This window comes from Pygocentrus nattereri, chromosome 28 (assembly GCF_015220715.1).
Source record: "Pygocentrus nattereri isolate fPygNat1 chromosome 28, fPygNat1.pri, whole genome shotgun sequence".
NCBI classification, from domain to species: Eukaryota; Metazoa; Chordata; class Actinopteri; order Characiformes; family Serrasalmidae; genus Pygocentrus; species Pygocentrus nattereri.
Window position 1 is genome coordinate 1,655,978 of NC_051238.1, and position 27,394 is coordinate 1,683,371.

The following is a 27,394-nucleotide window of genomic DNA, read 5'->3' on the forward strand; positions in this document are numbered from 1 at the left end:
GATGTACTTGAATCTTTTGAACTTTCTCAGCATGTGACTGGAAGCACACATTGCCATGGTCACACTTTGGATGTGGTTATCTCAAAGGGCCTTAACATTTCAGCCTCTATTAAGGATGTTGCATTGTGTGATCACTACTGTGTATTTTTTGAAATGTGGACTTCAATCCACAGCAGTGCCAGGCAAGTTAGGTTTAAGAAAAGACAGATAAATAACAGGACAGCTGCACTTTTTGTTACCAAAATGTGCTCTTCCCCTTGCCAACCATCTGAATCATGACCTTCCTGTTGTGTCTCTCAATGTATCTGGTGTTGATTATAATTTTCTCATTGATACCGGCGCCACGCTCTCTTCGCTATGAGGGGCCTTTATCATCTAGAATCACTAGCTCTGTGGGTATTACAGGACAGCCCTTCTCATCTCCGTATACGCCCCCACTTCAGGTTGTATGCGACGCAGTGCGATTTACTCATTCTTTTGTGTTCATGCCAGATTGTCCCTTTAACCCTATGGGGCGGGATTTAATGAGTAAACTTGGTCTATCCCTGTCCTTTTCTGGTTCGCGCATGACCGTGTCCACGGGAGATTTCAATCGCAATCTCAACATCGCCAATAAATCCTTTAAATCACCTGTGTCTGCTCTGCTGTCTGTCTCACATGCCACAGAGGTTCCTGAGCCTCTGCGTTCCATACCACACACTGTTTGGGCTGCACATAAGGATGATGTTGGCAGGGTTGATTGTAAACCATATGAGGCTACTCTAAAAAGCCCCACTCCTGTTTATGTTATACAATACCCTTTGCCCGAGCACAAACTGTGTGGTATGGACTCTATTCTACAGAAACTTCTTTCTCTAGGTGTGGTCGTCCCATGTCAAAGTGCGTATAACACACCGATTAACCCAGTCCCCAAGCCGGACGGTTCTTGTCGATTCACTCAAGATTTTCGACGCCTTAATGATGCCATCGTGCCTATCGCCCCAATTGTGCCTGATGTCTCTTCGATATTGACCTCCATTCCGTGTCAACACGCATTTTTTACTGTTTTAGACGTTAGTTCTGCTTTTTTCAGCATTCCTGTTGAACCTGACACCCAGCCGATTTTCGCTTTTACTCATGGCCAACGCCAATACACGTGGTCTCGTTTGCCGCAAGGTTTCTGCGACTCGCCTGCGGCGTTCGCCGCGTCGCTCCGAGACCTCATTTCTGACCTTTCCCTCCCTGGGGGTGCTGTGCTCCTGCAGTATGCAGATGACCTTCTGATTTCGGCCCCTGACACCTCCACGTGCACTGAGGCATCTAAACTGGTCATCATGCGCTTGGCTGCCCTGGGCTTCAAGGTTTCACTAAAGAAACTGCAGTTCTGCCTACCCCGGGTCCAATATCTGGGTCATGAACTATCTCAAGGTCAACGCCTCCTCTCCGCTGACCGAGTGTCATGCATCACGCAGCTTCCCAAGCCCGCCACCAAGCAGGCTATGATGTCTTTCCTCGGCCTCATCAATTACTGCAGACAGTGGATTCCTGACTGCTCCGCGCATGACAAAACACTGCGTGCCTCCTTCACTCACGAACAGGCCATGACTCATCGCCTCACATGGACTACAGCCATGAACTGTGCATATTCTGCTCTACTGTCCTCACTGCAGTCTGCACCAGCCTTGGGCCTGCCCAACTACGCTCTGCCATTTCACCTGTGGGTGTCGGAGTCGGGGGGCACTGCTGCTGCGGTTCTGGCTCAGCCCCACAGGGGAGGTTTGCACCCTTGCGCATATTATTCTAAAACATTGGACGTTACGGCCCGAGGCCTTCCGTCCTGTCTCCGAGCGGTCGCGGCGTGCGCACTAATGGTACAGGATGCTGAAAAAATCGTTTTAGGTCATGACTTGACCTTACACACCTCTCATCAGGTCTGTCAGCTCCTAAATAACTGTTCTACACAGCACTTGTCTGCTCAGCGGCGTGCAGGCTATGAAAACATTTTGTTGAACACCGAAATCCTCACTGTGCGTCCGCACTCCTCACTAGATACTGTCTCTTCCGCTTTAATGCGTTTACTTCTGTTACCACACGACGCCTCCAGTCCCACTCTAGACGTGCATGACTGCGAGACCCGTCTGGCCGGTGAAACTTCTATTCGCCCTGACGTGTCTTCCACCCCGTTGCCTTCTGGCCTAGCATTTTATGTTGATGGATCATGTTCCGAGCCATCATCGGATGGCTCAAGACCAAGATGTCACTATATACACGGACAGCCGTTACGCTTTCGCCGTAGTTCATGATTTTGGGGGAATCTGGCATCAACGCGGTTTCGTTACTACTGATAACAAACCCATTTCCCATGCGTCGCTTATCGAGGACCTGATCAGGGCGAGCTTCCTGCCCTCCCGACTGGCCGTTGTTAAAGTTCGCGCTCACCAGCGTAGTAGCGACCCTGACTCTGTTGGTAACAATACCGCCGACTCTGCCGCAAAACGCGGAGCTCTTCATGGCCCCACTTGCCCTTTTATGAATCCGGCTTCCTTCTCCTGTGCTGCACTCACGGTTGACTTACTTCCTCGTCTTGATCTTGACTGTATTCAGGCCACCAGCTCGGACTCTGATATCAAGCATTGGTTGTCATCGGGCTACGATCCAGCCGTCAAACCGCTGCGCGACGCCCGGGGCAGGCTGTGCCTGCCCGCACATTGTGTTCTGTTCCTCGTTCCCGATTTTCATGGTATTTCGCATCGGGAACGAAGAGGGGTAAAGCATGACATGTCCGAATTGTTTTGCATTCACAATTTGAACTCTGCCGTTGATCGCATATTAGACCGTTGTCTTACATGTGCACAGAATAACCCAAAACCGGCCGGGCCGCACCAAGTTCTTCCTAAACCAGAAACACCTTTCCAAGAATGGCAAATCGATTTCACACACATGACGACTGTAGGGCCGTACAAATATTTACTGGTCTTAGTAGATAAATTTTTGGTTGGACAGAGGCGTTCCCATGCAATAAAGAAAATGCAAATACAGTTGTGACAAAACTATGCCAAGAAATCATACCGCGTTACGGTGTCCCCTTAGGAATAGACTCCGACAAAGGCACACCGTTCACCTCCAAAGTCACACAGATGCTCGCGAAGCACCTGAGCATAGACTGGGCTTTCCACATCCCCTATCACCCTCAATCCTCGGGTATGGTCGAAAGGGTTAATCGGACTATAAAAGGGCGGTTATGAAAGGCCATGCAGACGCAGAACACTACTAATTGGGTGAAGGTTTTACCTGTAGTTTTGGCCAAACTGCGGATGGCGCGCACAGACACTCTGGGTGGTCTGTCGCCGTATGAAATTGTCATGGGACGTCCGCGGACTTGGATGTGCGTCGCAGCGAGTACACCGCAGGGTTGTTAACTGTTCTGAATGAATACTGGGAGAGGGTCAACCAAACTATCACAGACCCTCCCAGGGTCTCAACCCATGCTTTTAAGCCGGGCGATCAGGTATTGGTCAAGAAATTTGGGAGAAAGGGTTTTTCAGACTCCCCTTTCTCTGAACCCACTACTGTACTCGCTGTCACACGCACGGGGGTATTAACTGATCTTTTTCCACAGTGGATTCATGCCTCCAGATGTCAGTCAGCCCCGCAGTGATGTATATACATGTTAGACGTCTAACTATTTTTGTTTCCTATCTCTAACCTGTCCTGTGTTACAGAAGTATGTTGCAACTAATATTAATCCTGTGCCTGGTGGAACGTGCTGGCGGATCCCCCATGGATAACGTTTTCTGGCAGTATGCTAACTGGACTGCCAAGCAGTACCACAATGACTCCTGCTACGTGTGTCACCTGATGCCCTCCAGTGTGAACAAGCACTCCATGGTCATGGCCCCTCTGGATCTCTCTGCTACTCTGCAGGCGGTAGCACACACCTGTCTGTCTCCTGACTGCTTGAATGTTACTCATTATGATTACCCTCACATTAATTATTCTCTTTATTTATCGCAGGATTTTTGTTCTAAAACTCGCAACACTACAGATCTTGCTACATGTTTGCAGTACATTCTTAAATATGTCCTTACTAACTCCTTACTAACTCCTTATTAACTACTTACTCCTTATTTTGCCATGGCTGTCCCCATTATCTGTATGGTTTTGCTGCTGTTGTGTTTGGGTCCTTGTTTTTCCAGATGCCTCATGGAAAGGGTCTACGCGCTGGCCTCTGCGATGCGACCCCCGCGGCCCCCTCACCAGTTGGTGAGGCATAAAAGAGGGGAATGAAAGGGTTAACTCTGCTCCGACTCTGCTCTAAGCAGACTTTGCAGCAAGCATAGCTACTGTCCTTGGCAGTTTTGCACAAACAACTTGCTCCTCTTATCGGGACAACATTCTGTCCAGAACAATTTGTTCTTTTTCGTAGGTAAGATTATCGTACACAGAGCAGAAGCCCCCCTCCTTTGGGCAGTTCCGGTGGTCCGTGAGTGTCAGCTTAGCATTTCATGACTGTTAGACAACTTATTTGGGTCCACCCTGTTTGCTTGTACGCAACAGGGCAGGACGTGTTTGTATAAAAGAAGGAGTGCCCTTCTTTCTTTGTGCAGAAGACTTAATAAACTCTTTGATTGATTAAGAGAGTCGTTCTGTCTTCCTGCACCGAGCGCTCCCGCTGCAACTGAGGCTTTCCACGGGACAGGTGATCCACTCTCTGGTTCCTCTTCATGAACGGACCAAAAACGGCCGGTCCTTTCAACCGCGTTGCCCTTTGACACAGGCAACGCAGTCATGAAATCCAAGCAGATGTAGGATCAGGGTCAAGATTTTGTTTTGGACAAGGATAAAGCAAGCTTACTGGTTGTGTTGTAGGCTCCTTGTTTTGAGCGCAAACCTGGAAGACGACAACATAGACAGATACATCCTTCTCCATCCTAGGCCACCAGAAGTGTCTCTGTAGGAACTTGAGTGTGCCCCCGGAGGTCACATAAAAGAGGGTGTGTGCCCCCATTTAGGAAATTTTGGACAGAGAATGGAGCATACTTCCAACCTGCCCCCTGTAGTGTTTCAGATCCTCATGCAAGACCTCACTAATAAAGCACCAGAAGACTGGGAGTCATTCATTAGCCCAAATGGCATTATGAGGTACTTGTAATACCCAGATGGCGTTACACAGTGCAGTCTACCCTTCCCACATCTTAATAAAGTTACAGGCACTGCACTGAACTGGGCTCCTGAATGCTGAGGTCATTAATGGCAAGGGGTAGTTTTTGGGGGTAATTTTATTGAGACAAGAGTCTAAGGCCACTGTCCATTTTTACCCACAAAGAAAAACCTGGGCCCTACAGCTTAATTGGATGGCCACATGAAGCCCAGGGTTAATGCCTCCTTTAAATAGTCCACCGTGGCTGATCAATCAGGGCCTAAAAGAGAAAATGGCCTCCCTCAGAGAGGGGTAGCTCCAGGGAGGAGGTTTACAGCACAGTTATAAAACCTGTGAGGAGGCAGGAAGTTGTGATGGGTCCCTCAGTGGCTGACGTATCTGTAGGCAGTGATGGGTATGGGGTCTTCCATATCAACTAAGGGCTGGTTTAAGGTTGTGGCCAAGGCTTCATCCACAAAGTGACCAGCTGCCCCAGAGTTTATAAAGGCTTGGAGCCATTACTCCTGACCTTGCCCCTAGGATAAGGTGCCTGTGAGAGAAAACACAGGTACTTTGGGGGGCTGATTTGGCTCTATTGTAGGCCCTCAACCTTGTAATGGACCTCGGTTTCTCCCCATCAGCTCAGGGAATTGGTCCCAGAGCCAGTTTGCCTGCAGTAGAGAAACCTTGCCACATGCCAGAATCCCACTCTTGGCAGGAGAGATGCATACACCCCAATTGGAAATTGCAAAACTGAGACATTACACATTTTCTATTTACAGAACAAAAACAAACACTGGCAATGTGTAACCCAGCCCACTCACCCCAGGTCCTCAAAAGAAGAGAGGAAAGAAAAAAATTCTCCTGAAAATGACATATTTATACATAATTCTCTAACTGTGTTTCACATAGGAATATTGTATAGTATTATGTGCCACTAGATCCAACTGAATATCATGAGTGCAGTAAGTGTATAAAGGAAAATGACATTAAGTGAGGGATGTGCTCTCAAATTCTATAAAGGGAGCCCAGGTTTTAATGTATCTATCCCAGGAGCTGATATTTGATATCGATCTGAATTTGACCTGAAGCATATATACATACACAACATGGCCAAAGGTATGTGGATGGCATCTTAATCATGGAATTCAGGTGCTTTAGCCACACCCAATGATAACGTGTAAAATCAAGCGCATAGCCATGCAATCTCCATAGACAGGGGCGTCCAATCTTTTCCACAAAAAATAAAAAAAGAGGATATTTTCTATTGCAAAAAACTGATGGAGCCTGGATCATGTTATTCAGAGGATGTGAGTGATTTTGCCATCATGATGTAGATGATGCAGACTGTAAATATTTTTTAAATGATCTCTTTCTTGTATGGGGTTTGCAAGGTGCACTTCAGTAACTGTGGACAGAAGCTGCAAAGACAACCTTCATATAAAAGGGTTGGTTGGTGTAGTGGGTAACATCTCTGCCTTCCACACTGCCTGGACAAAACCCTGCACTATACCAAAAAGAGTCCTTGGGCAAGACTCCCTTCACCTACTTGTGTAAAAATGATCAAATCGTAAGTTGAGTGTCAAATGCCAAATGCCGTAAATATATAAAAGTAGGTTTCCCTAAATACGCAAAGGGACACTGTCCAGAACAAAGGCATAACTTGAAAAATAAATGAAGTAAAAACTTCAAATAGCTTGCATTTTAGGTTTTGTGCAGTATGTGTATTAACATTTTCTTTCAATCATAATTAAATTTTCTCTTTTGTAGGCTAATTCACAAATGTTTTGCATAGAAACATTTATTGAATGACATTCTATTAGCTAAGCTTGTATCTTGGAATATATTACATTTTATGGTTTCATCAAAAAAAGTGCAAAACAAAAGTATGTGAAGGTGAGTGTGTCTCCATGTGGGTCTCAGAAGGTTTGAAATTATTTACATCCAAATCGGTTCAATTACAACCATTTCCTACATAGCTCCCCAATCCCTGTAGCAGTGCTACAGGATTTGATCAGGGCCTGGACCCAGATTACTGTAAAACTGTTTTAAGACAATTGTATTTATGACAAGAGTTATATAAAAATGATTTAGTTTTTAATAAAAAAAATCAATAATTTTTGACATGACATTACTTACTTCTGCCAGTCACACTGCGGCCTCCCCTCATGGTTTTGGATTTTGAGTTGGTATAGATGTATGTGCAGAAGGCCATTGACTGCTCCACAAAAGACTCGTCCAGGTCATCATCGGCCAGCTTTTCTATCTGCTTCATCGTCTTAGCGTTGCCTGGCCGGTCAAACACAAAGCACTTGCGGACAGCGAATAAGTCCAGCAAGCTTCTCCTTGTCTTGTTGTAATTTACAACATTTGGTGTCACAGTGTCACCTTTAATTTGAGAAACACAAAAAGTAGAGAAAAAGAATGGTAAGCAGCAAACCAGTGACATCATTTCAGTCAACTTCGCCAAAGACCATCATTGTGGAACATCATGAATCCTGTAGGCTGCCTCCCAAACTTTGGTTTGATGATGACAGGAATGATGAAAAAGAAATGGCGCACTAACAGGCCCAGACATCCCATCAGGCTGGCCTGTCAGTTGGCCTGGAGAACCAAGCAATGCGAAGATCACCTAGAGTGCGGCAAACAAACTCCCTCCCCCACCTCTCTGCCCTATTATGATTTTGCAGCTTGTCTAAATGGCTTTTCAAAGTGTTTGCATAATAAACAGCTCAGATCAGATCAGAGACATGCAGCTTGTACTAGTAGTGTTTGCTGGTTAATGAAAATGTACCTGTGGGCAAGGAGGCAACAGGTCAGTCAGAAAAAATAAACCTGCACTGCAAAAAATGGTGTCTTGTCAAGTAACATTATTATAAGATTAAGTGACCCTTATTAGTCCCACAACAGGGAAATTTCTCCTCTGCATTTAATCCATCCCTGAAATGAAACACCACATACACACTAGTGAGCACAAACAGACTAGGGGGCAGTGAGCACACTTGCCCGGAGCGGTGGGCAGCCCAATCCGCAGCGCCCGGGGAGCAGTTGGGGGTTAGGTGTCTTGCTCAAGGACACCTCAGTCATGTGCTGTCAGCTCTGGGGATCGAACCGGCGACCTTCCGGTCACAAGGCTGGGTCCCCAACCTCCAGCCCACGACTGCCCTGTGGTATATATAGTTGATAAATCTAATATTTCTCCTGTTGAGATTGTTGTAAACTTGATATAAGATTATTTAGCTTATTTCTAGACTTTTTTTTACTGGTTTTTAAGTCATTTTAAGTGAAATATCTCACTGTTATTGTGCTTGCTGTAAGTAATGAGCTTGAAACCAGCAAAATTATCTACCAGTATAGTGAAATAATTTACTTGATAAAATGACCTAAAACAAGTAAATTCTTGAAATAAGCTGGATAAACTTTTAAGAAGTGCACAAACATCTAAAAATTGGAAATATTAGATATAATCGACCTAATTTAAGATCATTTCACTTGAGGCCATTTTTTTGCACATGTACTCAAATGAGTACTCTGATGTATAGCTAGCTGCTACTGTATGCTGTTTCAGCCCTTTGGGAGATTTCAAATGAATCAACTACCAGTAAAGATGACCTTTGTTTTTCAATTTCAGACTTTGTCTTCACCCACATGTTGTTTGTTTGCTTACAAAAATAGCCCTGTATGTGTTTCCAATCCTGGCCACATCCTTAAAGCTGATTTTACCTAAACTGTAACCCAAAATCATCATGTGTAATCCACATCTGCCCAGCCTTTTTAGAACTGTTACTGAGCTTGAACTAAGCTTTAAGTATTCAAAATATTGTAGGGATTAGGCATAATTTATACATCTAAAGAGTGAGCGTTTCCTGAAAATTCTTCACTTTGCCTTTAATTAGCCAATTTTAATAACACAATGCCTTTTTTTTTTCTTTTTTTTTCCATGTTTTTATTTTCAGTGGCATGGTGGCGCAGTGGGTGGCTCTGTCACCTTGCAGCAAGGAGGGCCAGGGTTTGATTCCCCTGCTGGGTGACTGGGGTCCTCTCTGTGTTTGCATGTTCTTCCCGTGTCTGCGTGGGTTTCCTCTGGGTTCTCCGGTTTCCTCCCACAGTCCAAAGATATGCAGTCAGGCCAATTGGACATGCTAAATTGCCCCTGGGTGTGTACCCTGTCCCCACTACTTCCTCCAGCTCATTCCCAGGGACCCCAAGCCGCTCCAGGGCAACTTGGAGATGTAATCCCTCCAGCGGGTCCTAGGACGACCAGTCTTGTACCAGTAGACCATGCCTGATACACCCCCACCAGGATGCGTCCAGTGGGCATCCGGATCAGGTCTCCTCTCAATGCGCAGGATCACTGTAATTCACTTTTCTATGGCCTTCCAGTTAAACTAATCAATCGTCTTCAGTACATCCAAAATTGTTCACGAGTGATGGTACAAGGGAGCGGGAGATTGACAGGCGGATTGGTGCTGGGTCAGCAGTGATGCGGGCTCTTTACCGGTCTGTACCGGTAAAGAAAGAGGCTCTCGATTTACCGGTCGATCTACGTTCCCGCCCTCACCTATGGTCATGAACTTTGGGTAATATTCATATTTCATATTTATAACCTGTTCATAGTACTTTATACCCCCTCATATTTATAACCTGTTCATAGTACTTATACCCCTCATATTTATAACCTGTACATTCTTGTTTATAACCTGTATAACCTCCTTCATGTTCATACCCCCTCATATTTTTTTTAACCTGTATATACTATAATTACTGTACATTGTAAGATAAATATTTATATTGCTGCTAAGCACTTCTGGATGGATGCAAACTGCATTTCGTTGCTTTGTACCTGTGACATACGCAATGACAATAAAGTTGAATTCTATTCTATTCTATTCTATTCTAATGACCGAAAGAACGAGATTGCGAATACAAGCGGCTGAAATGAGTTTCCTCCGCAAGGTGTCTGGACTCTCCCTTAGAGCTAGGGTGAGAAGTTCGGTCATCCGGGAGGGACTCAAAGTAGAGCCGCTGCTTCTCCACGTCGAGAGGAGCCAGCTGAGGTGGTTCGGGTATCTGGTTGGGATGTCTTCTGGACGCCTCCTACTGGAGGGGTCACAGGCAAGTCCACCCGGGAGTACATGCTGGCGTGACTATATTGCCCAGTTGGCCTGGGAGCACCTCGGAATCCCCCCCGGGAAGCTAGTGGAAGTGGCTGAGGAAAGGGAGGTCTGGGCCTCATTGCTTAGGATGCTGCCCCTGCGACCTGAACCCTGGAGAAGCGCAAGATAATGGACGGATGGATGGATGGATGGATGGAGTGAATGGAGTACATCCAAAACTTGGCAGCCAGGGTTCTGACCTCCAGCATGTGTACAGCTCATATCACTCCTATTTTTCGACAGTTGCAGTGGCTTCATATTAGTTCTAGGATTTAGTACAAAATCCGTCTTCTTACCTTCAAGGCTTTACATGGTCTGGCTCCGACATTCCTTTCTGATCTCATTTGTTTATATTGTCCCTCTTGTGGTCTCCGATCTTCTAATGCTGGACTCCTCACAATTCCCTCAACTAGACTTTCTACTATGGGTGGCAGATCTTTCAGTGCTGCTGTCCCCAAACTCTGGAGTAGTCTCAATAACAATATCGGTGCAGCTGGGTTGTTTTCGAGTTGACTTTATAAATATCCACCTAATGTACTCTAACATACTGTATATGACTGAATGTGTCTGTGTGCTTCCTCACCCTTCTTCAGCATCAGTGCATTCTCCAGGTATTCATCAGCTGTGATCTCTTTTCCATCCAGCTCCAGGTCTAGGGTGAAGTCTCGCACAGTCCACACGAATGATGGGAAAACTCGCATGAGCTCCATGGATTCGCCGTCTTCTGTTCTGGATTTCACCTCTATGTGCTCCGTTAGTTTTGTGACATATCTGCATGCAGTACGTTTCAGGAAAATAACAGAGCAATTGTGCAAAAAGCAATATTGTTTGTAGGTGTGTTAGGGGGTTATATATACACTACGGGGGTTATGATGTTAATTTATGAAATCAATTTCATGACTGTTGTTAATATTTGTCCATGAAACACACAGGTAGAATTCATATTTTTTTCTGATGTCCAGATCCCCAGATTTCACCATGAGCCACATGGTAATCTGTGATGCGAACCTATTTGTTTTTTACAACCCCATTTCCAAAAAAGTTGGGACGCTGTGCAGAATGTAAATAAAAATAGGATGCAATGATATGCAAATCATGAAAACCAAAGGCAGCAAATCAAATGTTGAAACTGAGACTTTTTTTTTTTTAAATATTTGCCCATTTTGAATTTGATGCCAACAACACAGTCCAAAAAAGTTGGGACGGGTGCCTGTTTACCGCTGTGTTTCATCACCTCTTCTTTAACAGTGCTCTGTAAGTGTTTGGGAACTGAGGAGATGATGCTGTAGTTTAGAAAGTGAAATGTTTTCTGTTCTTATTTGATACAGGATTTCAGCTGCTCGTCAGTTTCAGGGGCTCATTTGTCATATTTTTCATTTCATAACGCGCCAGATGCTCTCAGTGGTGCCCGGTCTGGAGTGCAGGCAGGTCAGTTTAGCACCCGGACTCTTAATACAGAGCAGTGCTGTAATCAAGGACTTCTCGAAAAAGACGTTGTCTGGACGGCAGCAGATGTTGCCAAAACATGTATATATCATTCAGCATTAATGGTGCCTTCACAGGCCACGTGCACTAATGCCCCCTAAACCATCATGAATACTGGCTTTTAAACTGTGCGCTGATAACAAGCTGAGTGGTCTTTAGCCCGGTGGACATGGTGTCCATGATTTCCAAAAAGAATTTCAAATGCTGATTCGGACACTTTTCCACTTCCCCTCAGTCCATTTTAAATGAGCTCAGGCCCAGAGAAGGTGGCAGCGTTTCTGGATCCTGTTTATATTTGGGTTCTTCGTTGCATTTTAGAGCTTTAACCTACATTTGTGGATACAGTGATGAGCTGTGTTCACAGACAGTGGTTTTCAGAAGTGTTTCTGAGCCTATGCAGTGATTTTCACTACAGAATCATGTCTGTTTTTAATGCAGTGCTGCCTGAGGGCCCAAAGATCACGGCCAGCAAATACTGGTTTTTGGCCTCGTCCCTTATATACAGAAATTTCTCCTTCTTTGTCTTTGAATGATATAATGTACCATAAACGATGAAAAGCTAAAGTTCTTCGCTGTTTTATGTTGAGAAACGTTCTTCTTGAATTGTTGCACTATTTGATGGTGCAGTCTTTCACAGAGTGGTGACCCCTCCTCCTCTTTACTTCTGAAAGACTCCGCCTCTCTGAGATGCTCTTTATATATTTTTTTTACGCATTATACAATTTTACCAGCCTTTTGTTGCCCCCCATCCCAACTTTTGGAATGTGTTCTTGGCATAAAATTATAAATGGTCATATTTTTTTCAAAAAACAACAACATTTCTCCATGGTTCTCACGCGGGAAAGGGTGGAGAGCCCTCTCTGGGTCGGGGATAGGCTCTTGCCTCAAGTGGAGGAGTTTAAGTATCTCGGGGTCTTGTTCACGAGTGATGGTACAAGGGAGCGGGAGATTGACAGGCGGATTGGTGCTGGGTCAGCAGTGATGCAGGCTCTTTACCAGTCTGTTGTGGTAAAGAAAGAGCTGAGCCATAAGGCAAGGCTCTCGATTTACCGGTCGATCTATGTTCCCACCCTCACCTATGGTCATGAGCTTTGGGTAATGACCGAAAGAATAAGATCGCGAATACAAGCGGCCGAAATGAGTTTCCTCCGCAGGGTGGCTGGACTCTCCCTTAGAGATAGGGTGAGAAGTTCGGTCATCCGGGAGGGACTCGGAGTAGAGCCGCTGCTTCTCCACGTCGAGAGGAGCCAGCTGAGGTGGTTCGGGCATCTGGTTAGGATGCCTCCTGGACGCCTCCCTTGGGAGGTGTCACAGGCAGGTCCACCTGGGAGGAGACCCCGGGGAAGACCCAGGACACGCTGGCGTGACTATATCGCCCAGCTGGCCTGGGAGCGCCTCGGAATCCCTCCCAGGGAGCTAGTGGAAGTGGCTGGGGAAAGGGAGGTCTGGGCTTCATTGCTCAGGATGCTGCCCCCGCGACCCGAATCCCGGAGAAGCGGAAGATGATGGATGGATGGATGGAACAACATTTCTCACTTGCACCATTTAATATGCTGTCTTTGTACTATTTTCAATTAAATGCAGGGTTTAAATAATTTGCACATCATTGCATTTTGTTTTGATTTGCATTTTGTACAGCGTCTCAACTTTTTTGGAAATGGGGTTGTATTTTAAATTGTGGAAATAAATAAAAAACAAAGACTGTGTGATGGACTTTAAAGGTAAGAGCAAACTACAATATAAACCTTGTTTTTGTGTCTGTAAAACCTTAAAAACTTGGCTTTGTCATTCTCTCCGGTGCAAATGTCTAAACTGTCTTAGATAAAATAATGAAAAATAATATAAATGTCTTATCATCTAAAATAAATTCTCATCATCCCACCCTTAGTGTTTAAGGATACTGCAGCTTCTCTAGTGCTGTGTTATCTATTGTTCCTAAGCTGTTGTAGACCAGAGTGGTGCTGAGCAGAACAGCCAGGCAGAAGATCCAAACATCGTGTTTCTCATCACCCTGAAAAATAGATTATATTTCATTATGGTGAAAAATCGTCCCATGAGGACTTATTTTCAGCCTCAGTTTTAGAACTGAGGCTGCATTTGAGTTGTTTTGTGACGTGGCTGCAGAACACAGACGCATGCAGATCCTAAACAGAGGGTTTTAATATATAAACAGGAAACAGGCCAAAACGTGGTCGAAAAGGAGTCCAAGAGTCCCGAGTTAAGCCTGGACTTAAATACTACACTAAACCTATCACATGACAAACACACAGGTGAATCACATTAGAATTCAGGAGACCGCGAATGCTGATAGGTGTGTGAGCGAGAGTCCAAAGTCACATGGTCTTGCACAGACTCCTGGGAGATGGAGTCTGAATGGGTGACATGTTTAAGCAAATTTAGCTGTAAACTATTACAATTGTAAAGATTATCAGCACTAAACTCAGAGTCTGAGTCAATCTGAGGACTGTTTGAGAGTTCTGTACTGAACACGCTGCTGTGAGGATTTAAATGGGCATTTAAATGGTTGTAAATGCAACATCTGAATGGTGGTTTTCTGAGCTGGATCACTGACTAGATCATGGCTAAAATTTTAGAAAGCCACTCTAGACACACAGGGTAAGCCCTGATAGTCAACATGATGTGTGCATCGCTGTCTTTAACCTTTTTTGCCACGTCAAGATAAAAGCAGAGAGCTACTAGCAGGTTTTACAGTGATCCGGCTGTGTGTTTGTACTGTATTTCTGGGTTGTGTGATGTTAGAGTCTCTCACCCTGACTAATGATTACAGGTTTACAGATTAGAGGCTCTTATCCAGAGAAACTTACAATTTGATCATTTTTATTTAAAATTACACAGTTAGGCGAAGAGAGTTAGGAGTCTTGCCCAAGGACTCTTATTAGTAGAGTGTAGGGTGGTTACCCAGGCGGGGATTGTACCAAGGTTTGGAAGAATGGCCAGGGTTCAAGTCCCCGGCCAGGTGATCAGAGTCTGTGTGGGGTTTGCATGTTCTCCCTGTGTCTGCGTGGGTTTCCTCTCACAGTCCAAAGACATGCAGTCAGGCTAATTGGACGTGCTAAATTGCCCCTTGTGTGAGTGTGTATGTCTGTCTGTCTGTCTGCCCTGTGATGGACTGGCGACCTGTCCAGGGTGTATCCTGCCTTCCACCTAATGACCGCTGGGATAGGCTCCAGCACCCCCACAACCCTGAGGGAGAAGCAGCTTGGAAGGTGTGTGTGTGTGTGTGTGTGTGTGTGTGTGTGTGTGTGTGTGTGTGTGTGTGTGTGTGTGTGTTTCAGCTGATCTCTGGCTGATGGATGGTCACAGGTAGATGAGATCAAGTTACTCACTGATACTGATGTCACTGTTAGGTAGGGGCAGGTCTGCTGAATGTCCTGATATGTGGATCATGTCTGTAGCTTATAAGTTATGAAGACTAACAGCTAACTTCATCTTCACCTAATCTCTCTCCACTTAACAAGACTCAGTTACAAACAGCAAACCAAGGCCATTGGAGGTGGGGGTTTTCTTCTGATTCTCCCGACTCTCCTGATTACTCACTCTGGCCACATGATGTCTACTAAGAGATTACACTAAACATACTTAAAATAAATGTTGGTTTCAACCACAGAATTAAAATCAAATCACAGTGTATTTGTAAAAATACGGTGTGATTTTTATTTTGTATATTTTTTGTATGTTTGGAGTGTTTCTGTCCACACCTTGTCCACGTCTCCCAGTCCCTCAGTGTCCAGCAGCACCAGTGTGTGGTCTTCTATATGAGGGTGGGGCACACACCACATCCAGATGCCCTTGGTCTTGGACTCAATGGTGCTGCCCAGGGCAAAGCCTGAAAATGACAACAGATAAACATGAATAAATATGAAATGAAGTCGCTTTCATCTCAACACATTGTGGAAGCGATTTGTTTATTAAAATTTAGTTTTTTTTGGTCAGTTTTGCCCCGCGATCCTGACGGAGAAGCGGCTTAGAAAATGGATGGATGGTCAGTTTTGGAGAATAAAAAAAACAAAGATTTGGTCAAATTTAGACATCACAATTTCTAACATATTTATCATATATATATATATAACAGAGACAAAAACAATACGAATTATACCAGCTAGCCCATAAAAATAAGTGACAAAAACAGTAGCACTAATTACAGTAATAGCATAACTGATCTTGTATAATCTGTTAACAACCAACTCTTTGCTCACCCTTTCGCTTCCCTGCCAGTCGGTTCATGAGGTAGGACTTCCCAGTGCGGTATGGTCCTACCACAGCCACCACCACCACCGGCTGAATGATCTGGTCCAGAATATCTATCCCCTCTTGACAAATGAGAAGGCCTCCATCCTCCGTGTTAGTAATGAGACAAACTGGGTGGGGCATGTCAATTTTACTCTTGCTGCAAGACATTGTGTCTGAAATAGAAAACGTATAAAAAACTAAAATGCCCAGAACAAAACCGGAATGTGAAGTCTCCTGGTTGTGTGGTGTGTGTGCCAGAAAAGACATTTTTCCATGTTAAATAGGAGCAAGTGGAAAGGCAGATTCTGATTATAAGCATATAGAACTGCTGTAGAAAAGCAATGAAGCATTAGTATCACCTGCCCATCAAGTGTACTAAAGCACTGGGGCAGCTATAGTGTAGTGGGTAAATCAGGGCAACATGCGTAACATATATTAACTGATCTTTATTTAGAAAATAACAAAATACTCTGAAGGGGAACGTCCTAAACAAGAAATCCAACAAATACAATGTTGGATTGCATTGAGTAACAGTTTAGGACAGTGTAAACCCTGGCTAAACACAGCCCGCCACTCCTCCTGGGGCAGTTTCTTTTTCAGTGCTAATAAAGATGAGGGGGTGTACGGCCATGCATGGACTACAAGGGACTGAATGAAGTGATTATGAAGTACTGCTATCCCCTTCCACTTGTGCCAGTTTCATTAGAAAAATGTAGCGCATTCACTGAACTGTATCTCAGAATCGCCTACAATTTGCTCAGAATGTGCCAGGAGGATGAATGGAAGGCTGCCTTGCTCACCAGTAGAGGGCACTGTGAGTACTAAGTTATGTCTTGTGTGCTCTGTGTTTCAAGCTTTCATCAACAAGGTACTACGTGACATGAGACAACAGTGGGTCTTGGTTTATATAGACATTGTCTTGGTATACTCCTCACTGGAAGAGCATGTCAAACACCTGGTACTCCATGGTCTGTATGTGAAAGCAGAGAAATGTGAATAAGTGCCAGGTGGCCTTTCTGGACTATTGTCAGGTGTAATATACGCCCTCACCTGAGTTTTGAACTGTTTCTGGTGATACCTAGATTTCATTCACCTGCAGCTCATCCATCTCCCTTCATAAGGACCCACACCTGGACATTAATCCGTACTCTTGGCCTTCGGCACTATTTTCTGGCCCTGCTTCTGGTTTTGTGGACTTTTTAATATTGTGAGTTGATTAATGGGAAAATGTCTGCCTGCATTACAGCTCTATTTTAGACAGTGAGATAAAGGAAGTGGTAGATTGGCCTCAGTCAAAGAACATTAAGGAATTTCAAAGGTTTTTGGGCTCTGCTAATTTCTGCAGGCGGCTCATTTGCTGTTTCAGCTCTGTGGCCATGACTCTGACATCATTTTTCAGAGGACAGAAAAAAAAGCTTCAGTGGACTGAGGCAGCAGACGTAGCATGTACGACCCCTAAATCCACATTTATCACGGCTTCTATGTTTAAACACACTGACCCATCTCTTCCTTTCATAGTTGAGGGTCAGGAATCTGAGCTGTCCTTTCCCGAAGACTAGGAGACCCTCTAAATGACATTCTTGTGCCTTTTTCTCACACAAACTGACTGATGCAGAAAGAAATGATGAAATAGGAACTAAGGAGTTTCTAGCCATGAAACAGGCTCTTGAAGACCAGGGCCACTGGTTGGATCCCACCCCTCCTCCTCAGTACTCGCAGGCGAGTTTTCAGGTTTACAGATCTGCTTCAGCTTAGTGTAAAGTTTTTCAGGGGAATCTAGGAAGAGTTACAGTTTCTAGGCTGTGAAGGACCAACTGCATGAACCAGTGTGCTACAGTGCCCCCCTGAGGCAGAGCAGTGCTGCAGCTCCAGTTAGTGAAGATCACCAGAGGCAGAAGCTGATTGTGGGCGAAGCAGATAAACAACGTCCATAATCATTTTATTTTTTGGACCACATGTTATGGGTTTGAGGTCTTGTTCTTTGTTCAACAAAGCCCAAATCTAAACAGCTTATTCACGGTGTGTTTAGCTTTATTCATTATGGCCAACATTAGTACTGTAGCCTGCCAGTGTTCTGTATGTGCCTTTTCTTCCAGTGTTTCTTGCAGTAGAAACATCCCTGTTTTTCTTCTTCTGCTGACACAACAGTACATAACTGGAGATCTGTTGTGTAAAAAGGAGCTGGCCCTGTAACCGGAAGGTCGCCGGTTCGATCCCCAGGGCCGACAAGACGCCTAACCCCCAACTGCTCCACGGGTGCCGTGGATAGGGCTGCCCACCGCTCCGGGCAAGTGTGCTCACTGCCCCCTAGTGTGTGTGTGTTCACTAGTGTGTATGTGGTGTTTCACTTCACGGATGGGTTAAAAGCGGAGGTGGAATTTCCCCGGATGTGGGATTAAAAAAGTATCACTTAACTTAAAAATCATTAAAAGTTGCATTATTAATTGTAATAATGCACAACTAACACTTTGTTAAGAGCCTGTTATGCAAAACATTGTGACTGAATTTTTACCAAATTATTTTATTAGTGTATAATAGGCAGGAATGTTAGTCCTGTAGGTTCTAGATAGAATCTAGAGACTATGTGGCTAAGGTTATTACTGTAAAGGCCCAGCAGAGGGCGATGGCAGCGAGGTACTACAAGTTCATGGATCTCCAATTCCCAGAAGGGCTGATTAGGCCCAACCTGGCACACCTGTGGACTCCAGCCCTTTGTCACTCCTTTGTAGAGGGGTGACTGGCACAGTACCAGGTGGGTATTCGACAAAAAGGAAAGGAAAAAAACAAAAGAGAGGAATTGCCCCAAAACTACTCAAAAGCCAAAAAGAAAGCTTGAGCAAGAAACGACTCCAAGCCATACAAAGGGAGTTTGCTCTGCAAACAGGTGAAACAGGTCTCGTTTTTTTGTTTTTCCGAATTTATTCATAGGGTTATTCTGAAAAAGACTCTTATTGTGAAGGCGGGGTCGGTTCTTCCCTGCAGGGATATATGGTAGATTAGGAAGAACCGAGAGGTAGTAAAGACCTGATGACTGAGAGGATAAGGCGTAGCTCAGCTTCAGAGCGAACGGTTAGAGACATTCTGCTTATGGCCAACCACAGCTGGTTAATCACTAAGACTTGTGGAAAAGTTGTCTTTTTGAATAGAGGTGAATTTAGTCGGGGAACATAACGGAACCATAATCCACTGAAATGATCTGTTCTAAGCTGGACTGACTCCACACACCCCGCCTCGCCTCCAGGCTTTTACTCTACTGCTCTGTTTTAAAACATTCGGTTATGAAAAGGAACAAATACCAACTTTTCACCTGGAGGAACTGATTTAAGCTCCACAATCAGACCTTAGAACCACTGCTGGAGGTTAGAGGGAGCATTTACACTGTTTGTACCTTGATGAACGAGAACTGTACCTGAACAGAACCTTCATTAATAACAGTGTACATTTCTATTAAATCCATGAATTATTCATTTCATGCAATGTTTGAAGCATAACCATTTAAAAGTCCAGGGCCTGCTGGCAGTAGCTCATTGAAGATCGTTGAAGTCCCTGTAGTTACTGAATAATAAACCTGAGATTTTAGGGGTTATTTAATTAAATTTTTTTTCAAAGATATAAATCCATTTTATATGCCTTTACTTCCTCAAGAGGGCTCAATCCTACTTCTGAAATAAGAACGTTAAGAGTGTTTTTACGTCTGATTGGCATATAAAACATGCAGATGTGTTGAGACTCCTTAAAGGTTTAATGACATTTTGAAAGTGAAGTATTTGAGTAAGAGACACAATATAAACAAAGGTTAATGGGAAAAGTACATAACCTGTACTGGTTCCAGTACAGAACCAGGACCAAAAGCCTATACCAGGGCTCAGCAACCCAAATGATAAGAAGAGCCATTTTCAACAAAAATCAAACCAGCTTGGGAGCCAAAACATTTAACGCCCATTTTATTGATGTAACATTTTACCATTTTGGCTAAGAAAAGCTGTCTCAGTGTGTGTTGATGTCCTAGTATAGATTTAAAAATATAAATGAAAAAAACTGACTTTGCTCTACTTTAAGCTGTAGCTCAGCTTCGCATCTCCAGCAGGAAACTTTTCCTCATAAGTAGAACGCTTGACTTTTTTATGAGGCTGAAGTCGCTTCTTATTCGCCAACCTCTTGTTTGAATTTTCTTGGTCCACCGTAAATAGAGGAACAGGAAAATTTGAACAAGAAGCTGGTGAATGAGAAGCGACTTCAGCTTCATGGCTTTCTATTGTTTGACAGTTTCTCGTTGCAGATTTGCTAAGGTGACCAGCAGTCTGTGCTGATCTTCAGGGTTTAACTGATACTTTATTAATTCCACCTCCACATTTAACCCATCCGTGAAGTGAAACACCACATATAAGCTAGTGAACAGACATACACACTAGGGGGCACCAGTGAGCACACTTGCCCAGAGCGGTGGGCAGCCCTGTCCACAGCACCTGGGGAGTTAGGGGGTTAGGTGTCTTGCTCAAGGACACCTCAGTCATGGACTGTCAGCACTGGGGATCAAACCGGCAACCTTCCGGTCACAGGGCCAGTTCCCTAACCTCCAGCCCACGACTGCCCCTAAAGGGGTGAATCAGCAGTTCTACATTAACTCCAGCGTTTAAAACAATTTACCATTAAACTGTGTTGAAGGATCAGCGGAGCTTTATTTTACTGTAAAGGAGGATTATTTTATTTTTACCTAAAAGTCTAAGTCTGCTGTGGAGCCACAAGGGGGCAGTAAAAGAGCTGCATTCAGATCTGGAGCCACGTTACCATCTCACTCAGTTTTATATATAGCCTCTAATGATATAATATGGCTGGGCAGTGGTGTGTAGCCTAAAAGTGAAAGTGAAATGCTCTCAATTAGACCAAAAATGATAGTGACCCTGAAAAGGTGATTTCTAAATGTAAACTAATTCTTAAAATACAGAGGTGAGTAGCAAACACATGGCCATTAGTCATCATTTTTCCAAGGACTAAACTTTCCTCTAATACTGAAATGAGTCATATAAATGATACATGGTTTATAGCCTACCGAATAAGCGATTTCTTCAGCAGTGCTCAGGCAGGTGCGTCCAGGTCCCTCAGTCTGTTAGAGGATGAGAGAGAACATCTTCAATAATGCAGTTGAAAAGCAGCTCTTATTAAGAATGTTAAGAATGGAATTCTTATTAAGAATTCCAAAGCACAAGTGGCTCATTAATTCGTTGTAATAATTACAGTAATAAAACGGATACCATAAAATTTGCATTAAATAATAGTTACAGTGAGTACTATTCAATATACAGCCTAGGTCAGCTGTGTCACCAGGTGTTTAAATCATGTAAAGGCCACAAACTGACTGATTTCTTGTTGGCATGTCATTTTTAAGCATAAGCCTTCTTAACCATTGTAAAGTGTAAAATGTTGTCAGGTTTAGTTTTACAACACATAATAAAGTAGGCAACATTGGTGGTTATATTTTGAAAAAGATTATTTGATGTAATGTCTATGAGGTGTGCTTAGAGTCATCAGCAGAGCAAGGGATGTAACATGCCACACTTTCAACATCCAGAGACTCTGGGAAAGCCAGCACAAGCACCATCCATGACAGATGTGCATATCTTTCTGGCCAAAAGCATCTTTTTAATTTGCACATCATATTTCAACGTTTAGCTCCACAGTCAACAAAAATGAAGGTGCTTACCTGATCCGAGGTCTCGGGATAAAGGAATGAGTAGGTTAGGAGCGCCTCTTATATAAATGTCGCGAGTCCAGTTTGGATCCTCAGGGGGAGGGTGGGGCGCCGTCACACACACACACACACGAAAAAACTAAAAGTGAAAAATCACAAATTTCACAAAGACTGACTGTAATAGACTGAAACAACAATGTTACACAATGTATGTGTGAAGCTTAGCAGGTGATTTGCTAGATTGTGTCATATAGTATTTTACTTTGGTGAACGGTTTAACTCTGTGCCTGTAACAGCCCATTTGCACCTCTGGAAAAAAATAGTATGGCATAATAATAATAGTTTCCCTTAATTACGACTTGAGAAAAAAATTCTCACACCCTGTGAAAAATGGTGCGTCAGATCTACCTAAAAATACTTTGTATGTAAGTAAATTAGTTTTACTCAACTTACAGTGTAGTTAAGAGATGTTAAGTCATGAGAAACTAAGCCATAATTATGAGATAGTAAATTATAATTATGAGACATGAAGTTGTAATAATAAAATACTGAGCTATAATTATGAAACTGTAAGTCATAATTATGACAGAGTTATTTTTCAGATACTAAGTGATTAAAATTGTCAGTCATTATCAGATATGAAGTCAGAATTATAAGACACTTGTGCATCGACTTAATATTTTAGAATTTTGAGATAATAAGTCAAACTCTAGACGAAGCTTTGTAGGAACTAAACTGTTGTGGCTGAGGTGGAAGCGTGCATTCAACTGAAACTGAAAACCTCTAGTCAGTGTCAGGGTGACCAGATGTTTAAAATATCACAGTGTCCAGTGTAGGGTTCTACTTTAGTAGCTGTAGCCAGTCAGCAGCCTGTCCATGTTGTCCACCTTCACACACACACTAACAGCAGGCCATGTAGGAGGAGAACAGAGTGAAGGACAGAGCACCTCCACACTTTAACTCCCCCCAATGATAAACATTGAAAATCCCACAGACCTGAACACCACACAAAGGTTAAAGCACACAAAACACCCAATGATCCAAAAGTATTTGCTGGCTTTCTTTTTAAAAGCATTCAATAATCGCTTGGAGACTGAAGACACAAATTGATCCAGTATTGAGAAAAATGCACCACAAAAAGGCTGCAGTCTAACCTTCTCTGTGATTAACCAGCCACACTGTTATAATGTGTGTTGAATGTTTCTTGGTGTTGTGGTTGTGAAATATTCATGGACATCCTTGAAAAACAGGTCATCTAATGGCAGCATATGTTGCTCCAAAGTGTGTTCAGTGTTAATGGTACTTTTACAGATATGCAGGTTACCCACTAACACTGCCTTACACTATGACAGAGGTTAGATTTAAAACTTTACACCGGTAACACCGGTAATCTGGAATGGGACTTTTCTTCTTTGGCCCAGAGAACACGATGTCCATTATTTCCATAAACAATCTGAAAAGTGGACTCGTCAGACCACAAGACACTTTTCAACTGAGCATCAGTTAATGTCAAATTAGCTCAAGCCCAGAGAAGTTAGCAGCGTTTCTGGATGTTGTCAGTATATGATTTCCACTGTGCATAGACCAGTATTGCATTTTTGGCTGAAGTGACAGATGTTGTTGGCTGACTGAGGAACATAATTATTATTTTTTTTTTTTTACTGATGCATTTTTGTCAAAATGGAGTGCCTTGACCCGTTCTTGCTCATAAATGACTTGCCTGGATGTTTATTTTATTGTATCCACCCCTGTCTTCTCATGATTTTCTTCTATTATTTGTGATGTTTTTACTATAAACTGACAGAGAAACACAAGTGGCACTATGAAGATATACACCATGTACTTTATTAAATAAAGATTTAAAAAAATAAATACTTATTTCTAAAAAATCCCAATCAGCTACACGTTCCTCAGTCAATGTATTGATGCTTATCACTCACAAACGACTTTCTGTGCTAACATTAACATTACTGAACTGCAGCTTCCCTCCAAAACCAGCCCAAGTCAGGACGACTCTTACTCGCACAAGAAAACAATGAGGTGTCAGCCTGGTGTGACTACAGTTCATCCATTATTAATTTCTATTGTTTGAGTGGATTACTGAGGGAGGGTCTTGATTAAACTAAAAGATTGATAAAGTGCCTGAAGCTTTTTTTCAGTGAAAGTCTAAAGATTCCTGTTGAAGTGCTGGTTAAGACATGCAGGCCCAGATATCCCATTGAGTGAACAGACGTACTACCTGATTATTCTTCTGTAATTTCTGTAGTGTGTACACTGGTGTATGTGTGTGTGAGTGGGTTTGTACATGAGATGAGGATCACAGACTTTGTGAGCTGTTAGATGTGAGACCAGATCCTCCACTCCTTCAAGAATGCCTCTCAAACTTCACTCTTGATTATCAAATGGTAAAAATACCTGTGCTAAAAATAAGCCCTTGTGACTATGAGTGTTCTGAGACCAGTGAACCGGTTCTGTGACTCCTGACGCAGAAAACATTGCAGTTTAAGGAAAACCTGCGCATCCATTAAATCAAATGAACGAGACGATCAGTAGTGCCAGCAGCAATGTTACTTAAATGATTCCATTGTTTGATTCTGCCTTTCTGCCAGTTGAACAAGTTGTTTTAGCATCGGTGTGACTTCCAGGGTGGATGCCGCCTCCATCAATCAACCCTGTTTTATTCATTATAACTTGGCCATGTAATCCCTCCAATATTGTTGGAGATATTATTGACCCTCTTTCTGTGGTTGTGGTAGCTAATAACTGAAATTAAAATGGGTTTAAACCCAGCCGATCCGACTGTCTGTAATACGTTATTTTAATATTATATAATATAGAATATTATATATTATAGGTTTTGTTTTGAGGAGACAGCAAGTATTTACTATTAATATCTTAGCTCACCTGTAGAACGTTGCTCTTATGGTCTGCTAATAGATAAGGTGATATGCTTGTAGGTATTAAAGCACTGGGGCGGGAGGATGATGTTAAATCTGTGTTTATCTTTATCACAGTTAGTGTTCTTATGGTGAGAACCGAGGCAGAGGCTGACATATACGGGGTGAGGAGAGCTGTATTATAGGTGGTGAGTGAGGAAAGAAATGAGGCAGGGGGGCTTACAAACAGATTTTAAGTGTTTTTTTTTTTTAGTAATTGTGCTCTTTACCCTTCTCTCACTTCTGTTGTGCAATGTTCATGTGTAGCTTTGATGAATTACTGAGCAGTAAAACGGCTGTCGTGGATCCTGTCATGCGACGGTTAAGCAGTTAAACTGGTAAGGCATAGAAAATGAAGGGATAACCAGACACACAAAGCCATTTCATTAAAATTAACCACAAAAAAAAGCTGTGCTATGTTGCCTAGCAACAGTCTGAAAGAATCAAACTGTGGAAAAAAAACAGAAACATGGTTCCTTTCTCTGAAACAAATGTACAAAAAGACATCAGCCGTCTGACCTGGGGATCTAGATAGACTGGAATTCAACAAAGCGCAAGTGTACCAGGCCTTCTTATCATCTTATTATGAAGATTACATCTACAATATTTATAATAAGTTAGATTATTTACACTCATTAGTATCATTCAGTTTATAATGATCAGTCATTGTTTTCATACAAATGGCACACAGTGTCTTGTAGGAAATGCTGTAGATTACTATAGTGCATCCATTTTCTAAGTAGCTTCTCCATCAGGGTCACGGGGGGGTGCTGGAGCCTATCCCAGCGGTCATTGGGGGAAGGCAGGATACACCCTGGACAGGTCGTCAGTCCATCGCAGGGCAGACAGACAGACACAGACACCCAGGGGTAATTTAGCATGTCCAGTTGGCCTGACTGCATGTCTTTGGACTGTGGGAGGAAACCGGAGAACCTGGAGGAAACCCACGCAGACACGGGGAGAACATGCAAACTCCACACAGAGAGGACCCCGGTCACCCGGCCGGGGAATCGAACCCAGGCCCCCCTTGCTGTGAGGCGACAGCGCTACCCACCACGCCACCGTGCCGCCCCTAGATTACTATGGTCATTTTGGAAAACAGGTCTTTGTAGGGCACACGATGTATGACATTAACAAAGTCCCAAATTTTCAAACAGCAATCTTTAGGTATTGAAAAAAAAATCTAAAAAATATGTACTGCATATTTATTTTATTTTTCCTCACTCAGATTAAGAGCTGTGACTAAAATCGCCAAATGAAGTTGAGGAATCCTGCACACGGTTGAATAGACCTAACTGGATCGTTTCCCTGGTCTTTCCAGGGGAAATAAGAACATTCTTACTTATTTCTTACTAATGAGTGTTGTTGTATGAGTATGTTATAGTTCTTATTCAATATCCAGACATTAGACGGTTCTTGTGTATTTATGCCGCTGATATTGGACAAGTGGTCATATGTGAGTTCTGCAATAAGACCTGTATTACCATGTCACCCATATAGTTGGGTATTGTTTGTGATCTTTACATTACAGATCATTACAGATGCATACAATACAGGGAACTGCAACTGGTTTAAAGGAGCATAACGTTTATTATGTAATTGTGCTCAGTCTGAACCTCTTCCAGCTGTACGGACGACATCAACGCCATAGTCAAACTCATCCCATACTGGATTGAGTGTGTCGGGTGAACTCACAGCTCTGTTCTTTTCCCTTATTTCTTAACTGTGGAGCTCAAACAAAAGGCACTGGGCTGTGTTTAACAACAGATCTGCTTCACAGGCACAGAACTATATAAAACTGCATACTTCAATCAGATTTGTCCACCAACCATCAGAACGACAGCACTCAAGACTATTAACGCCCCTTTTATATCATGCTTCCAGAAGACAAATCGAAAAGGTCCAGGAGAAAGGATTCCAACCCTTTTCCACTGGCACTCAGGGGTAAGTACAGGAAGCTCAACAGATTTCCAGTGATCAGAACCGAGTCACACAAGAGAGTATAAGCTTTGAGCAAAACCACAAGCAAGAAAGCAACAGCTTGCTGTTTTAATGTCCTCGACACTGGACTGTTCATCATAGGCTCAGAAAGTTAATGCTAGCACTGCTGCACTCAGTGGAAATAGGGCAATAATGCAGCCAAAAACCTGAACCAGTTTGACCTGCTAACAAATCTCGGTGAGGGTTAACCCCACTGGTAACGACAATGAAGCAAAAAAACAAAGGTGACTACAAAAAGGGAACCAAGGCGGGCTGGCAAAGGCACAAGGCCTAACGAGCAGTGGCTCTCGCCTGAGAGCAACACCACCCTGAACTCCCTGACAGTCGCTGATTCTACAATCAGGAACGTGGGCAGCAGATCAGTCCTAACATGTCTCCTCAACGTGACTGGCTGTGAATAAAACGAGGAATTCCCCAACTCTCTCCCAGCTTAGGGCGATCAATCTAATTATTCTGCTTGTGGGCAAATATGACATTCACAGTGCAGAGTCACAAATCCTACAGAGGTGCTTCACTGAACTGGTTAATAAACATGAGAGGTTCACAATTCATCAGTGAGTATGTGCACCTGGCACTACACGCAGATTCCGGTTTTCTCAGTAATTTGATCAGTTCCCTGATCAGGGAAAGTCCAGTTATACATGAGACAGATAGTAAACAGATTTCTGCTTTACAACCAGCCAACAGACTCACAGACGAAGGTGTGACGTAAACATAACGTAAAACTCAAACTATATATATTTTTTTTTTACATTTT

The 27,394-nt window shown here is 43.4% G+C and overlaps 1 protein-coding gene across 1 annotated transcript in view; it reads right to left on the bottom strand.

Annotated features, from left to right (window-relative positions):
- The window catches only part of LOC108413082 (guanylate-binding protein 1-like), a 52,088-nt gene that overhangs the window by 9,444 nt on the left and 15,250 nt on the right, over positions 1-27,394 (bottom strand). The window contains exons 2-8 of the mRNA XM_037535628.1: positions 21,713-21,839; positions 21,062-21,115; positions 15,978-16,184; positions 15,480-15,607; positions 13,662-13,771; positions 10,859-11,046; positions 7,259-7,507 (exon numbers count right to left, since the gene is read on the bottom strand). Of these exons, the coding sequence (XP_037391525.1) occupies positions 7,259-7,507; positions 10,859-11,046; positions 13,662-13,771; positions 15,480-15,607; positions 15,978-16,179 (877 nt within the window). The 5' untranslated portion in view covers positions 16,180-16,184; positions 21,062-21,115; positions 21,713-21,839. The remainder of the gene's footprint in view (positions 1-7,258; positions 7,508-10,858; positions 11,047-13,661; positions 13,772-15,479; positions 15,608-15,977; positions 16,185-21,061; positions 21,116-21,712; positions 21,840-27,394) is intronic.